We start from the raw sequence: 17410 nt of genomic DNA, 5'->3' as shown, positions 1-17410 counted from the left end.
GACCCCATTTCCCGATTTCTGTCACAGAGAAACATTAATAAAAACGGTTATTAGAAAAAGAAATATGGATCATGAAAGAAAAAGGCTGCCACTATTCTGATGGTTTCTTTAAAGACTGAGGGAATTTGTTCTCTTTAATTTGACTACATAAACTCTCATGTTGCTCCTCAGATCACTCTAAGTTGATCCTTAAATGGCCTAATACAGGTTCAGCTTTAACACGGACATCTAAATTTAAGGGTAGAAGTGAGATTACTGGGCGTTGACTCTAAAAATAGCTCCATTAAAGAGAAAATCAAAGGACTGTTGGTGTGGGTGTGTTTCTGAAGGCTCAGACACCAAGCCCACATAAAGTGTTACATCTGCATGATCTAAATGTCTGTTTTGAAGATCGCACATCATCCCAAGTCTTACTCTTTATATTCCAACAATCAGGATGTAGGTGTGCAAAGCTGACCCAGCTCTGGCCTGTAAAGCTGGATGACCTGCTTTTTTGCCGGAACATTGGCACAGCAGGAAGCCACATCTGCATCAGGTTGTCTTACTGTTCCAACGCAGCGGCCTCGTTAAATTTCACAAGGAGGCTTTATTTTTTCACTGGGATTAGAGAGACTCTGTTTATCCCGGAGGGACGTGTTTGATCAGTCGTCGCTCTGTCGTCTTATTTGATATATCCATGAATATCCTGTGCTCAGTGAAAATACATTTACGCATTAACTTAAAAGACCAAAAACAAAGTTAAACGAAAAAAATCTTTGTTTATGTTGGAAACCAAATAATTGTTCCTTTTTTAAGCAGTTTAGAAAAAGACTAAACACTCAGAGTATATTCATCAACTACTGCAATCAAGCTTTGGCTCATTAGACAAAGAAAAATCCTTATTTGATTTGTTGTCCAATGATATCATAAACGTGGACGCCAGAACCAACAGCAACACGCCAACAATATCAGCTCTCCTCTCTCATCACAACGATATTGTTGTCATATTTTATGGCCAGCACCAGATGCATTTTCAGCTGTACTCAGTGTGAACGGCGCAGCGTCGGGTATCTGGGATGTCATAAATCTCTGTTAATATACTGAAACTTACACACCGGACAGATGATGCCTGACTAATGGCTTTTTAGTGTCGTGACAGCATGATTGGCTGTGCTACAAGAGGTTGGATAGATTAACTTAGTTGGATGGATTTATTGTCGTAAAAGCAGCTCTGTGGCTTGTGATGATAAGATCAGATTTGGAAAAGTGAGAAATAGGTTATATGGATATCTTGTGTTTTTAAGATCGGAGCTGGAGCTGAGTTTTACTGTCTGGCTATAGAAAAGGTTTATTGCCTCTGACTGACACTGCTGCTGGCTTCACATACAAAGTCAAATACATCTGATCCAAGAGAGGGTTTTTTCCCCAACATCTAGAATATATACCACGAGTCCCTCCCTCTTATCAGGATGTTCTTTTAGGTTGTTTTTGTGCGCTAAGCTTTTAAGTTTGCGTCTCACCTGTGCTCTGAACTGTGATATATACTAACAGCAGGAAAGGCAGCCTGTGATGAGTCATCTTTTGGTTCAGAAACTCAGCACGCTTTGATCAAAACAAAAAGCAGATATATGATTCACCACTTCTGAGTTTATTTATGTTTGACTCGCAGTCATCACTGCGTACCCCGGCAGTGTGCGTGATTACACAACCCCCTACTTTTGATTTTGGCACCCATGTTTACAACTTAGTGTAGCATGAACCCACGGCTCATTAGTGAAGTTACAATGTCTCCGATAAATAGATGAGCTTTGTATTCTCTTCATCCATCAGCGGTGTGTGGTTTAAGGCAAATAATCTATTTCATTGATATGCAGGTCATCATTTATCCTCCTACAGTCAGATTGTCTTTATTTAAAATATGACATTGAAATGAAAGAAGAGAAGTGAATTTATGTAAAGGTGTTTTTTCGACCGTAGGAACTTACCTCCTGAACTATGTGCATTTCGACTGGAGGACCCAGGGTCTAAATTTCATTCAGGGGTAGTTAATCTCCCCCCTGAAAAGCCCTGCTTGGCGGGTAGTACTTTTCAAAGGTCCCAGGACTTTCGAGGGGCAGGGCCTGCAATGCTGAACTTGTCTGATTGGTAGATGAACCGCTGTGTTTTTATTCTGCCCACCGTCCACAATAACATCACACACATCCCTTGATGTCTCTTTCTTTCATTAGTTTTTATTTGTTCTATCTTTTTTGTATGTGTGTGTACTTTTCAAAAGAAGAAGCTGTTGTTTCTCTTGATTTAGCAGCTTGTAACAGTAGTGTTCTTTCAGCCCACCGTGAATGCGTCTCTCCTGGTGTTACGGTTTTAAAAGTGACCCTGTAAACTGGAGACCTTCAGCTGAACGTGTCAGTGTTTGTGGAGTTTACACAGCTGTTGAAACACAGAGGGAGTTCCTGGGAATGCAAACTAGTTTAGTTTTTATTAAGATTTCAAAATATCCTTATAAGATATTTAATGATGGTCTAAAGACGTTTATGAGGGATGCATCCGGCTGAAAGTCTGCAGTTAACAGGGTCGCTGTTTAACCAAAACATTGGCCGATCTCTGCGAAGCTTTTTGAGTTCAAAAGGATTTTAAAGCCGTGTTGAAACGTCTTTGCTACTCGCGCTTATCTCCTCTCACGTGTTGATTCAGTGAATCCATCTGTGATGAAATATAGCACCATCTAAAACAACACCAGCTGAGTCTCTTCATGCTAACAGGCTAACTGTTGTGTTGCTCATAATGATACCTGCCTGTCTGTCTGCTTCTATTGTGTCATCTGTGATGAATGGCATTCATCATTGTTTTACTGCGCTCTACTGGTCTGGTGGTGTAGTGCATTTACTTTTTATTTTCTCTATACGTCTCTGGCCTGATTTGCACAATATACCAGGGACTTCAGCCCGCGGTCGAAACACAGACAACAATATGGGGCACAGGAACCTTTTAGTTCAGGGTAAAGTAGTTCTGGGCCCCAGAACTCTTGGTCGAAATGCACCTTAATATTTTTGTCCTTGTCTCTAAAGCTGCTCAGATGAGTTTGTAGCTGGTTATGAAACAGACTGAAATTTACAGTCAGGCCATTTTTATCAGCAAATGACCTCCTTAAGACCTGCTGAGGTTAGCTCCTCATTTTTAAGACTGAGCATTGATTTTCTTGGAGTTCAGGGATTCTCACTGCGCTCGATTCAGCCCTTCTGTTCTCAACTATGAAGATGTTAAAAATCTCTCTGGATAATATTTGGTAAACATTGATTTGATTTCCTTTGTTGTGTCTCTTTCACAGCGGATTACAGCACCAGTGAGATGCTGGTGAATATGGGCAACCTGCCCCTGGATGAGTTTTACCCCGCAGTGGCAATCGTCACTCTGATGCGCATCCTCAGAGACCCTTCACTCTCCAACCACCACACCATGGTCGTCCAGGCGGTCACCTTCATTTTCAAGTCTCTGGGTCTCAAGTGTGTCCAGTTTCTGCCCCAGGTCATGCCCACTTTCCTCAATGTCATCCGGGTCTGTGACGCCAGTATCAGAGAGGTAGGTAACACCACTAGATAAAAGAAAGGAAGTGTCTGGTTGATTTGTTTTTTTTCCCAAACATATCTCTGACTCTTCACTCTCTCTCTCTCTCTTTCTCTCAGTTCCTCTTCCAACAGATGGGAATGGTGGTGTGCTTTGTAAAGATCCACATCCGTCCCTACATGGACGACATCTTCACTCTCATCAGGGTGAGTAACAGAGTCAACAACCTCCCACCCTCACCCCACCATCACCCTAATCCCCTAACAACCATCACCCGGCTCCTCTTGTGTCCCTGTGAGTCAGGCAAACAGCTGCAAACTCTTATTGTGCTCCGTCGTGCTCGACACTCGCCTTATTAGGAGTAATGTGTTCGGGGCCCATGGATGAAGACTGGCCCCCTGTCACACAGCAGCGCTCATCATGTGTGGTGTTGTACTTCACTAACAAGATTAAAGAGGCTGCAGGACTTAACCATGTTACCTGTACTGGATAATAGTCTCTTCACTCGCTCCTTTCTTTTGGCTCACGTGTTAGAACAACACTTCCTCAACACTCACACTTTCTCACTAACACACCTCTGTGTTTTTTCCACTCACATCATCTGATAATTAAGAGAAATCTGTAACCTCTGACGTTCTCTTTTATCACTTGATGTGGAACAACTGCTCAAGTCATAGCCCTTGCACTTGCTCAAATACGCTTTCTTAACACATAATCATACAGCACGGCACAAAATATCACATGACCGTGCTCCTATCGGAATATTGGTAATACTGTTACAGACACTTTTGCGATGGCGGCTACTCCTCCTGAAGAAAAGTAATTGAGAGGACTGGACCGCTGCACCTCAGGTCCCTCTGAGTTAATAAATGGCAAGTGAAACAAAGAATCTATTCATTTTTGCTCCAGCGCTGCTCCTGCATCCAGATGAGGGGGCTGGAATAACCATTCAGGATGTACACTCACTTGCACTCTGCTCAGCTGCCACAGGCAGGGAAAGCAGGAAGTTGGGGGCTGCTCGAGACCTCTGGTCTCTGACAAAACACCTCCGCCAGATCTCACAGCTGAAGCCCATTGACTGATTGACGCATTGCGTGACTTCAAGTCTTCCAGTGTAACTCTAATTGTCATTATCTGTAATGTACACAGAGTTGCTGTGCCTAGATTTTCCAAAACGGTAAGCAACACAGAGACGGGATGTCAGTCCGTCTTGACAGGAAATTGTCTCAATTCCTCGCCATCCAGTATCGTGATTCTCCCTCGCTGCCTCTGGCACGTGAGCGTTTTGTATTTCCAGATCGAAATCTGTCCAGAAGACTCTCAAAGTCAGATAATTTATTGCAGCACATTTTGACCCAGTTCTTTTGACCAACAGAACCTTCAGAACTTTATGAGAGAGAGGGGAATGAGGTATTGCTTTGGATGTAGATGCCGAATATTATAAAAGTTTATATTCTGAAACTGGATGTGCCTTAATTTAGGTCAGTTTGATTGAAGCCAAGAGTTTAGCTTGCAACTACAGTTACAGCTGTCTGTCAGTCTGAGTTTATTTAGCTTTTGTTCAGTTTTCAGTGACCTTCTTAAATTATTCACCTGTTTGTTCGTGATGTGGTGAATCAATATTTCAGATCTTATAAAAGCTTGGAAAGTGAATCATATGTCATGATGAGCTGGACAGGAGCAGAATGACCCATGTGTGCTGAACCAAGCCAGGACAGTCTTCAGTAATATCAGTATACATTTTAGATTTGATTTAATATTTTAGCTCTGACATAAAATGAATGTTTATATATTGCAGTTTTTTATGCACAAACTGCTTTGAACCAGTTGCCCCAATAAGGATTAATGAAGTTATTTGAATTGTCCCTCCGTTTATCCGTTGATAAAAAATCAATGAAACAATCAATAAGCTGTTATTTGAATTAATGCCTTCATATTCTTCTCTGCTCTGTAGGAGTACTGGACACCAAACAACCCCATGCAGAACACAATCATCCTCCTGATCGAGCAGATTGTTGTGGCGCTGGGTGGAGAGTTCAAGCTCTACCTGCCTCAGCTCATCCCACACATGCTGCGAGTCTTTATGCACGACAACAGCACAGGGCGCAGTGTGACCATCAAGGTGAGTTAAACATTCAGGTGACAGAACCACCAATCTATCAGGGTCTGTTTGTATCTTACCTAAAAGAGATCTATCTGTCCATCTCGCTGCGCTTTGATTGGTTGGGAAAGCTGACAGATAAGACGTGTGACTTACACCAAGGAGACCTCTGTTTGTGTCCTGTGTGAAACCAAGTAATAATAATAGTACATTTTTTATTTGTATAACACCTTTAAAAACTAATGTTTACAAAGTGCTTTGACAAACAAAGCATGGCAGGATTTGGAAGACAAAATAAACCTTACACAGACAGACAGGAGTGTAGAAATTCTAACATCGGAATACACAAAATACAGTGCAAAAGATGAAAAAGAATAACCGCAAATTAAACAGAATAAAGTGGCGAGACAGTAGTCCAAAAAATCATTTTTGAAGAGTTTTTTTTTTTCTTTTTTAAACACGCAAATAAATTAATAAATGAATAAATTAAAAAAGATAAGTAAGTAGAAGTATTCAAGGACAATAAAATAACAAGGTTTTAAGAGGAAGACGACATCACATCAGAGAAAGCGGTAAATGGAAAAGGATAAATTAAGAACATTAAAAGAAGAAATAAAAAAAAGAAATGCAAAACAATAAATAATCAAATTAAATTACAACAATTAATTAGTTGGATAAAAACTAAAAATAATAATGATTACAAATAAAAAGCGGTTGAAAGGATGAAGTCACATAAAAGAAAGTCTGTAAAAATGGGTCTTAAGAAGATGTGTTGATATAATATTTAAACAAATCATGAACATTTCCCAACTGAATAAGTTTATGGTTAACATACAAAAAAAAAGTCACAGCTAAGCTTTATTTGAACCTTAAAACTGCTGAGTTAAGTTATACAAACGTTGTTTGTAGCAGTAAGTTTAGGTGGACTACTACACAAGACAGAGAGCAGAGACAAGAAGAGAGATGGGAGAAAATGTTGATCCTGGGAGTGGAGGATGACATGTAGCAAAGGGTCATTGCAAGGAGTCAAACCAAGCAACCGCTGTGTCAAGGACTGATGACTCTGTCAATAGAGAGCATGCTTTAACTTCTGAGCTTAACCACCAACCTAAAAGCAGCCTTTAAACTTCTGGATGAAAGATTTGCCTGGCAAGAAGCACAGAGAGTAAACGAAGACAACAGCATCTCAAGCACATAATGTCCATTCTAATTTGAAGACATGGTTTTCATCCAAGCGTCAACCTCCGGTCTCAAAATATGAAGAAATGTGGAAGTGTTATAAACTGCAATTCATCAAGAATCCACTTGAGGCTGGCTGCAGAAACACAGGAAACCACATACACACCAATTAAAAGGAGACGATCTTTACAGCATTAATAAACATGTTTACAGCCTGGTTCAAAAAACAGCTTCAGTCTGAAGAGCTCATTTCTCTATCAGCACACACTGTAGGGGAGTGAATTTTTTTATAATGCTATAGTTCAGAGGATATTAAGATTACGAGTTTTGCCCATTTAAGGACATGACTGACTTGACTGACAGGCAGGAACACTGTAGCTGTTGGCGAGGAGGCTCAAACCCCGCCTCTATACCTCACACTAAGTTTGGTTGAGTTCAGCATTACCATTATGGCACCCACCGATGATTGGCTTTAAAACAGCGCACAGGAACAGATGGGTGACGTCACGGATACTATGTCCATTATTTATACAGTCCAGGTTTTCATCACACAAACTTAGAATAGACAATACAACTAACTGAAAGCTATCATAATTTTAAATGTACATTTTTTTTTTAGATTTTCTTCTCATCTACAAGTCAGTTTACACATTTTATGTGAATTCAAATTATTGCATAAAAAAAATGTAGAGTGAGCGTTTAACTGTGATGCATTGAAGTTGAACTGTTGAGACTCACAGAAGAGATTCAGTTTCAACAAGCTAGTTTTGAATTCAGTTTTTGTGGCGGGGAACACTGACAGAATTAATCAGGGAAGAAAAAAAGGAGCTGGGTTAAAAACTAAAAACAATAACGCTTTGACAAATTGAGTGGTTACAGAAAAGCATTCAGTGAGGCTGGAATTGAAATTGTGGTCACAGAGCTGGAACCGCTTGTGAAAAACTTGCTCTCAGAGCCCTCAGCAGAGGCTCAACAAATTAAAAATAATATTGCTTTGAAAGTAGTGCTGCCGTGAACGCTTACTCAGCAGAGAGACGAGAAGTAGCAGAATACAACAGAAATTGAGTCATTGTAAATAAATACAAATAAAAAGCAGAGCGGCTGCATGGACCTGTGCAGGATGATTATCAGAGACACCTCAGTGTGTTGCTTTTTAATGATGCTCTCCCTGCATACTGCATCCTGTTCCAAGTCCTCCAGGAGTTCAACATTTTTTGTTTCTAGTCAATTTCTTGTTGCTGACTTCTCCATTAAATAACTGCTGCTGTTAGTAAAGACTTCATTTACATGAGAGCCAAGTATTTATCTCTGCCCTGACCTGGCGAGATGTGGACTCCACTGAACCTTTGAAGGTGTGCTGTGGTATCTGGCACAAAGACATTAGCAGCAGATCCTCTAAATCCTTGAAGGTGCAAGGTGAAGCCTCCATGGACTGTGTGTCTGCAGATACACAGCTTAATGCATGACAAACTGTGACGCACTGTTTGTTCTGACACATTCGATCAGAGCCAGCATTAACTTTTCCAGCAGTTTGAGCCTCAGTGGCTCTTCTGTTGGTAAACAATCGAAGCCCAAGCTGGCTTCCCTTGAAGCCTGAAAAGATGTCCTTCATTCCCAGAGGCTACATCAGCATCAGGTGAAAGTCGATGTGTTCTGAAATTGACATACTAGCTACTAGGGCTGGGCGATAATTCGATAACGATAATTAGCGTGATTTAATTTTTCTCAATATAAATATAACAAATGTTCGATAAAAAATTGATATATATATAAGCCTGTAATTACACCCCCCCACCCGCTGGAAAGGGAATGTGCCTAATGAGCCTTAAACGCTAGTTCAATCAGGAGAGACACAGTTTGAAGATTAAATGTTATATATTACAACTTAATGAATAATGAAACATGACAGAAATCTTTGGCGTAAGGACTCAATGGGGATAATTTTGTGAGCATAGGATGTGTGAATTTGGCAGCAGAAGAAATCCCCCTAGAGTCCAGACTCTGGTGGTGGTGGTTGATGAATTCCAGGAATTGAAGACTTTGCAGAGACCAGGTTGAGATGGGGAGGTGGAGGGGTGCGCACCATAAATGTAAGAAGGAACTAGCAGGAGAGAGAGACAATTAAAAAGACAGCAGAAAGTTGATAGGCTGACGATAAGGGCGTGCCACTGAGCTATTGGATGACAGCCGCTGCTGATTAACCAATGACAGCTCCGGAGCATGCAGCTGGAAGCGGGTGAGCTATTGAACGAGGGAGAGGAGAGTTAAACAACTGCTGTGGTTGCTTTTTAGTCTTCCTGTCTGAACTTTCACTAGAGCTACATTTGCCACCCAATATTAAACAGAAGAAGAAGACGGCATTGAACAGCCAATCATGTCGCAGGGTGAGAGGTAGGCAGGGCTTAAATATGTAAAATTTGATATATCTTTGTTGTAAATTTAAATCAATTTATACAAATTGCCTCAATTCCCTGAGAAAATAAGAATCTACAAACTAAAACTTCACAAAAACCTCAGCTTAGATTAAAGACCTGCTTCCTGTTAGCATCATCAGAAATGATGGAATCAAGAAGATCATCAGAAAACTAAATCCAGATACAAACTAACAAACTGTCTTCAATTTCACTCAGGAGAAAAAAATCTGCCTTTAAATTTAAATGAAATTTTGAATTTGATATTTATCATAATAATTATCTATATCGACTGATATGACTTATTTTGTTGTGACAACATCATTTTCAATATCGCCCAGCTATACTTGCAACTATACAAACTGCAGGGTACATAGAAAGAGTGTTGCTGTCTGGCTGCCGGGTGGACGGTCAGTCATCGAGGCTGATGGCGGTAAAGTCTGTCAAAAATTGCTGCAAAGTAACACTTGTGGGAAAGTGCTGTTGTGTTGCTAGCCATACTAGCTACATAAATGTATGTTTACAATGTGATTCACAGTATTTCCTGTTCACACCTCATGAGAAACTTTTGCTCTGTGGATTTCCATCTGACTGCGCCAAAGTAAACCTGAAGAAGAACTACTGATTCACAGTCGCTTGTGTTTCCCATAAAACAGCCATGCATAGTCCTCATTAATTTATAGTCTACTAAATACAGCGTGGGTTGTATAACTTCTCAAAAAGTATAAGGAATCTTTAAAAGACAACTTAAAGTTTAGTATGTGTTATTAATTATGGCAGTGAAATGGTTGAATGCGTCTCTTGTAGAGCATCACCCGGACAGGCTTTAAATCATGTGGCTGTTTTAAAGTGAGAGTTGAGCACTCGACTTCTTCAAACCTTTCACAGCTGAACTGATTAATAGGAAGACAAGTTGCAGGTTGTGTTATAAATCAGGTTGAGAGAGAGAGTACACTTATCACGTTGAACTGAACAGATCACATGTTAGATTCAAGTTATTATTTCAGTAGATGACTTCATTTTGTTAGCTCTGCCAAAATGACTGTGCGTTCTTAAAGTGTTCCCATCGCTGTTCCCACACAGTATCAGAGAGCCTCGGAGCTCAGCCCACTGCTGACTTATTGGGGTGCTGCTTTCTGTTTGCTGTTTCCGTTGATATCCATCAAAATATCCATTCAGGTCCAAGCCATTCAGCGGTGTTGCAGCGGTTTAAAGACAGCATAGACCTGTAGCTAACACACTCTCCTGTTTCAGCAGCTGCTGCCAGTCCTTGTCGGGTTTTCTCTCAAATTCTAAATCATGGTCTAAGCACAGACCACAAAGACAGAAGCATGAAACGCTCAGTCATTTAATGCTCTCTAGTCTGGTGCTGTTGTTTCTCAGAGTCTGCCGTATTAGATAACCCAGCAGCCCACAGTCTGGATAGTCTATAACTGAGGTTGGGGTCTGGAGCCTAATCTTTGGCACAGGATGAGGTTCATGGAATGGGGGGAACTAGGAGTCAGATTACTCCCGAGTCCAAAGGAGAAGAAAAGAAAAACATACTTCCATCATTTCAGGGAGCTGTTCTGTCCAGCCCCCTAGCATACACCCACCCCCACACACCCACACCCACACCCACACCCACACATACACTACCGTGCATACACACGTGCACCCTAGCCTGCACACTTCTACACCTCCACCTCGGCTTCCTGCTGTCTCGCCGTGCACAATTCAGAACTGATGGTGGAGGCGCTGGGAAAGAGTAGAAGTGGTCATGGTGGGTGTTGGGGGCTGGGGAGAGCTTGCAGGCTGCAGCTTACGTCATCTTTTAGGACCCCCATCTTTCCATGCACACATGCTCTGTGCAACATGACGTGATAATTAGACTAAATACATAAACCTTTCTCAGTGAAGAACCACAAAGCTTATGTTAAGATTTAAAGATGTTCTGGGGGCAGATTTCTCTCTGGATGGAAGCAGCACTCATAAAACCTTGTGAGCCCTGCAACCATAATGATAGACTTTAGAGCTTTATATTCTGACTGTCACATTAAAGTTAGGTCCCATTAGAAATTGACATGGCAAATACTGGTACATTGGCCCGACCTTCTTCTGGTGAAACCCTTGGGTAAAACAAGTACAAGAAATCATACATGTAAAAGCTGTTCATCTTTTAGTATCTCGTGTGACAATCAGTCATAATGGGTAAAAAGCACCTAAATCAATCAATCAATCAAGCTTTATTTATATAGCACCTTTCATACAAATAAAATGCAACCCAAAGTTCTTTACAACGATTGAAAACAAGAAAGAAGCAGAAATGAAACAATGGCAAGACATATTAGTGGAAGATAATAATAATGATAATAATAAAACTAATAAGAATACAAATTAAAAATAAGAACAACATAAAATAACATAAAATAGAGACTAATGCACACCAAAATAAAATATTTGTAATTAAAATAAGTTAAAGCATCAAAATTAATGGTAAAAATAGTTAAAATAAATAGATTTAAAAGGTAAGGATAAGAGTTGAAAAGTAAAACTAAGGCTAAAAATATCAATAAAACTGAGTAGATAAATAAAATTAAATAAATGAATTAATAAATACATAAAAATAGAATAAGATAACAGTTAAAATTACTAAACTAATAAAGCAACATTTAAATCAATATTATAGTAAAAGGTAGGTAATAAAATTGTTAAACCCTACATAAAAGCCAGACTGAATAAATACATTTTTAGTTTATGTTTGAAAGTCTCAATATCTCTATCAGTGCTTCTCAGATCCTCCGGCAGGCTGTTCCATAGTTTGGGAGCGTAGTGGCTAAAAGCAGTGTCACCAAATGTTTTAGTTCTGCTCTTAGGCACAGCTAAGAGAGAGGAGCCGGAGGATCTGAGAGACCTACCTGGTTTATGTACTAAAAGCATCTCTGAGATGTAGTCTGGTGCAAGGCCATGCAGTGCCTTAAAAACTAGTAAAATCATTTTAAAATCAATACGAAAAGCAACAGGCAGCCAATGTAAAGATTTTAAAATAGGTGTAATGTGTGCTCTCCTTCTGGTCCTTGTTAAAACTCCAGCTGCTGCATTTTGTATTAACTGCAGTTTGTTTATTGTGTTCTTTGGAAGACCAGAGAGGAGAGCATTGCAGTAGTCCAGCCTGCTGGTTATAAATGGGGTACTGGTAAAGCTCAGATGGTGGAGTAGGCAGATGCTACGGGCCTCTGCATCAACCACAGGTTTAACTCCCACTCTCTGACTTTTGATGCACTCTCTTCTCCCCACGTTTCCTGTCTCCCTTCAGCTGTCCATCAAAAAAGTAAAAGAGGAAAAGAGGAGAAACGACTTCAAACAAAACATAAATAAATCTATAAATATTAATTTTGCATGCAGAAGATGTTTTTCTTTTCGTCTTTCACTCCACAGTAGCCCGCCTGTGTCACACCACACGACAGAAGCTTTGAACACTTTGCTTGTTAGAGCAGCACAGTTTATATTGCCTGCACATACCTATGTCCTCTGTTGTGTCGACCACAGTTTGAGAGCAGTGAAAAGAACTGATTTCTAGGCAGCCAAAAAGCTTTGCACACTTTGAACACTGCATGACTTTTATTTTTCTAGAAAAGGCTCTTAGCATATAACTGTATATTGACACCAAGGGGCAACCTCTGGCCGCGAGAATTGAAGCCAGTGTGGTGAAGTGTTAAAAGCTGCAGTTCCTTGAGAAAAGCTGATCTTTACAGCAGAAATAAACATGTTTACAGCCTGGTACAAAAATGAGTGTAGTCTGAATAGCTAATATTTGATCGGCACACACTATACGGGGGATGATTTTTTTCATAACCCAGCAATTTCGAAGGTATTAATACTGAGAGGTTTACCCTTGTTTGTCGGTGGAAATATGAAGATAATATATGAAGATTTGACTTGTGGGATTGCACTCGTATAATGGCGAGAATAGTGAATAGAGGGGTAGGATTAGATAAGTTTTAACTTCTTCCTACTCCTACTCACATGTAAAGTAAATTGTTTCACTGCTTGCTAATATTGATTATGTTTCTTTTGTAAAACATTTTTTTTTCTTGTATGTTTTTTTTTTTTTAAGTTCTTTTTATTTAGATTTTGACACATTACAAAAAAAAAGATCAATGCAAACAATTCAAGAAAGTGACGTTTTTGTATAAGAAACATATTAAGTAAATGAATAAATTTTTTATAAAAAAGCCAATAATATGTGATAATAACTTAAAATAAAAGATTGACAAGTACTCAAACTGGAAAATAAAGAATAGTGAAATTACACCACGATGAGTAGGTGAATATCAAAAAAAAAAATTTTTTTAAAGATAAAAGAGCAATAAGTATAAAAAAAAAACAAAAAAACAAATATACATCCATATATATCCAGATACACCCATATACATACATACATTGACATACAAATACATACATACATACATACATACATACATACATGTATATACACACACATGGAAATAAAAATATAATCGTACAAGAAAAAAAACCCTGGATAAATTGATAAATAAACAAACAACAAAAAAATAAATAATAAAAGGAATGAAAGTTCTTGTATGTTTTTAATAACTCTTTCTTCTTTTCTACTTGAAGGTTTTTTATGTATTTTTACTTTTACATGTTCGAAATAAAGTCATCAAATCAAAATCAAGATTACAAGTTTTCCATTACGAGAGGCACAGCTGACTTGATTGACAGGCAGGAACACTGTAGCTGTCGGCTAGGAGGCTCAAAGCCCGACAGAAGTTATGTTGAGTTCAACATTTCCAATATGGCACCCGCTGACAATCGGCTTCAAAACGGCGCTTCAGAAACAGATGGGTGACGTCACGGATACTACGTCCATTATTTATAGAGTCTATGATTCACACCAATGTGTAATTAGATTCATTAACAGTAATGGGAGTAGGAGACAGTTCTCAGTCAATCTGTTTCTTTTAGTACAAGTCTTATTGTAACAAGTATGTCCTTACGTTTTTGACATAAGATCCCCGTTTTGGTAGACAGCACACAATGTGTCTCTCATGGTTTCAGCTTTGGTTTATAGAAACTAGTGATGGGGGATTACTTGCAAAATGACGTCCTCAATCTGCTTGTGCATTTATTCTTCATCTCAAGACTCTCATATCTCATGATTTTTGAAGTGGTTCTCAGAAGGATGTGTTATATATTTTCTACTTTCATTTTTCCAATGAAACTTCATTTTTGCCCCTGAAACTGAACCTCTCTAATATAATAATATGCGACCACTGGCTCCTCAGCAGACAATGTGATGCAGTACTGAGTTTTGCACGTACAGCATTCCATTGTAGCTCTTTGTGCTGTATTTTATGGACTATGGGCTATGAGGTGACACACAAATAAGACACGCACTCATTCATTCACTCACAGCAAAGTGGAATTTTCCTGGAAGGCTTGCATGTGTGCCAGCAGTGTGCTGAAATAACAGCCCTGCCAGCTTCTCTTTAAGGACTCCTGAATAAAGGCTGTTTGGCCATAACAAGCTCATTAAAACGAACTGCTCGTGTTTACTGTTGTGGTGTGTGAGATTTAACAGTGTGTGCTCTCTTTTGCAGCTGCTCAATGCAATCCAGCTGTTTGGTGCCAACCTGGACGACTACCTGCACTTGCTTCTGCCTCCCATTGTGAAGCTGTTTGATGCCCCTGATGTGCCGCTGCAGGCGCGCAAGTCAGTAAACACATGGTTGTGTCTGTATAGGATCCAGTGAGATATTAAAATCCTTCTTACAGGATTCCACTATAGATTCATATTATTTAACTTTGTTTTTATGTGTTACTCTCTCTGGTTTTAATTGATGCAATTGCACCATGATTTGGAAAAATGAAAACATACCATCCAAATGATTCCAGACAGACAAGCTCGTTTCCACTGGTGGAATCATTAACAGCTAAACATTTAATGTGTATCTGGCAAATACTTGGAACTTTTCTGAAGTCCTTTTGGCTTTTTGAAAATGTCATTTGAATCAGCAGTGGCCTCTGTCCTGCTAATGTTCAAGTGAAGCCAACGATTTAGTTTTTATCTGTTTTTCCTCTGTGTGGCTCAGAGTTTCCTTGGAGACACTGGACCGGCTGACAGAGTCCCTGGACTTCACCGACTACGCCTCACGCATTATCCACCCAATTGTTCGGACACTTGACAGTACGCCAGAGCTGCGCTCCACCTCTATGGACACCCTGTCCTCGCTTGTGTTCCAGCTGGGCAAAAAGGTATTTTGGGCTGTCCCGAGGGCTGCCTTTAGATGTAACTGTTACTACTGGAAGACCACTTCCAGCCTCCCTACTGCTGGCTTCTCATGAACAGCAATTCGGCAACCCTCAATCCCCCCAGTCTTTATTACTTCCTGCCAGACTGCTGATGTCATTGACCATTAGGCGGCAGGGGGTGGTGTTTATAGGAGTTGGATGAGGTCACATTTACCCTTCCCTCCCCTCCAGAGCCCTCTCCTCCCCTTATCCTCTTAACCCTCCCATCGTTCTCAAGCCCAGCCGCAGAAACACCAGCCCACGTGCAGCCACGTCTGGCATCCAACGTGCAGGGGAAAGCTTTTGATCTGAGACTAATGGTGGTTAGATACAAGTGCAGGATACCAAGTTATTTGACTTAAGGCGAGGGGAAAGAGGTAGCAAAGCTTAACCACATGAAGCACAAACACACCCTTCTATTTTCTCTCTTTCCCTCTTATTTTCAGTACCAGATCTTCATCCCTATGGTGAACAAAGTGATGCTGAAGCACAGGATCAACCACCAGCGTTATGACATACTCATATGTCGCATTGTTAAGGTAAGTCCCCCCGAGAGACCCAACTTATTCCACCATGACTACCAAACTCCTTCCAACAACACGTTTTTCTAAACTCATGAGCAAATGTTCTTAGCCTCGTGCTCAGTCAGGCCCAAACATTAGAACACGAGGCATGCTAAATGCACACGATCAAGCCACAAATTACATAATCATAAATAAACAAAAGCTTTTTTTATGTCCTGTGCACCATGAGAGAGTCATTACCAAACCCTGTTTATCAACAGTTATTCCCCGGAAGGAAATGTACTTCCTAAAACCTGTTTTCAGGCCTGAATCAACAGTCAGTCTGTGTGTGGCCTGTGTGTGTGTGGGGCCTGTGTGTGTGTGTGTGTGTGTGTTTGTGGCCACAATAGGGCTACACTCTGGCTGAGGAGGAAGAGGACCCTCTAATCTTCCAGCACCGCCAGCGTGGCAACCAAGGTGATACTCTGGTCAGCGGGCCGGTGGAGGCCGGGCCCATGAAGAAGCTTCACGTCAGCACGACTGCTCTTCAGAAGGTCAGCAGACATGATCAATGGTTGATTAGAGAAACCTGAACGTGACATTTAAAAAAGGTAACAAAGACGACTCCTGTGTTTGTTCCTCTGATGTAGCTGTGACTGCAGGCCTTGAGATTGTGTACCGTAAACAGTCCTTAGTCATTAGTTTACTTGTTTTGAGCTGTGGACAAACAAACTGCTGATTAATTAAAGGAAAAACAAAAGAATGGAGGAACACGATGAATGCAGATGCTTCCCTGCGGGCCACCAGGGGGTCACTGGATGGTTTAGAGAATAGAATCATGTGCAACATGTGCTGAGGCCTTTACAGCCTCCAGAGGCCTGAACGGCATCAAGGATACCCAGCGAGTTAGCTTAAGGTTTAACCTTGACACAAACACAGTGGTTTACTTCTTACTGGGGGACATTACAGTAACTTCTACAGGGCGATAGGAGCTACCCCTTAAAAAGCACCAGCCAGGGGCATACTCAGGCTGTTTGAGGGGCAAGTGCGAAAAATCCCAAATAGGGCACCTCCTCTCAAACACCTGGGACTCAGAGTTAAAGGCTGATTTATGCCTCTGCTTCGAATCAACGGCGTAGCCTACGCCAGGGGTCCGCATAGCTCCCCGTACCTACGCAGAGGCCTACGCACGTAGCTGACGTGCGCTTCCTCCAAAATGTAAGCTCTGTGATTGGTCCGCTCGGCAGCATGGTATATCCTGCATTTACAGCACTTCCGGGATCCCAGACATCGGCCGCACGTCAGCCGTGTATTTCATTTCCTCCTCTCTGTTCTTCATGTAATCATGTCTGTATGATAAACAGCAACATGTATCAGCT

The 17410-nt window shown here is 40.6% G+C and overlaps 1 protein-coding gene across 3 annotated transcripts in view; it reads left to right on the top strand.

The window, feature by feature from the left end:
- The window catches only part of mtor (mechanistic target of rapamycin kinase), a 119043-nt gene that overhangs the window by 20043 nt on the left and 81590 nt on the right, over window positions 1–17410 (top strand). For all 3 annotated transcript variants that reach the window (XM_034695129.1, XM_034695131.1, XM_034695130.1), the window contains 7 exons: window positions 3308–3558; window positions 3663–3749; window positions 5498–5665; window positions 14838–14950; window positions 15330–15492; window positions 15975–16067; window positions 16442–16585. In XM_034695129.1, coding sequence (XP_034551020.1) covers window positions 3308–3558; window positions 3663–3749; window positions 5498–5665; window positions 14838–14950; window positions 15330–15492; window positions 15975–16067; window positions 16442–16585 — 1019 coding nt within the window. The remainder of the gene's footprint in view (window positions 1–3307; window positions 3559–3662; window positions 3750–5497; window positions 5666–14837; window positions 14951–15329; window positions 15493–15974; window positions 16068–16441; window positions 16586–17410) is intronic.

This window comes from Notolabrus celidotus, chromosome 11 (assembly GCF_009762535.1).
Source record: "Notolabrus celidotus isolate fNotCel1 chromosome 11, fNotCel1.pri, whole genome shotgun sequence".
Taxonomy (NCBI): Eukaryota; Metazoa; Chordata; class Actinopteri; order Labriformes; family Labridae; genus Notolabrus; species Notolabrus celidotus.
Note: the sequence above shows the minus strand (reverse complement) of the source record. Positions and strands in the feature narration are given on the sequence as shown.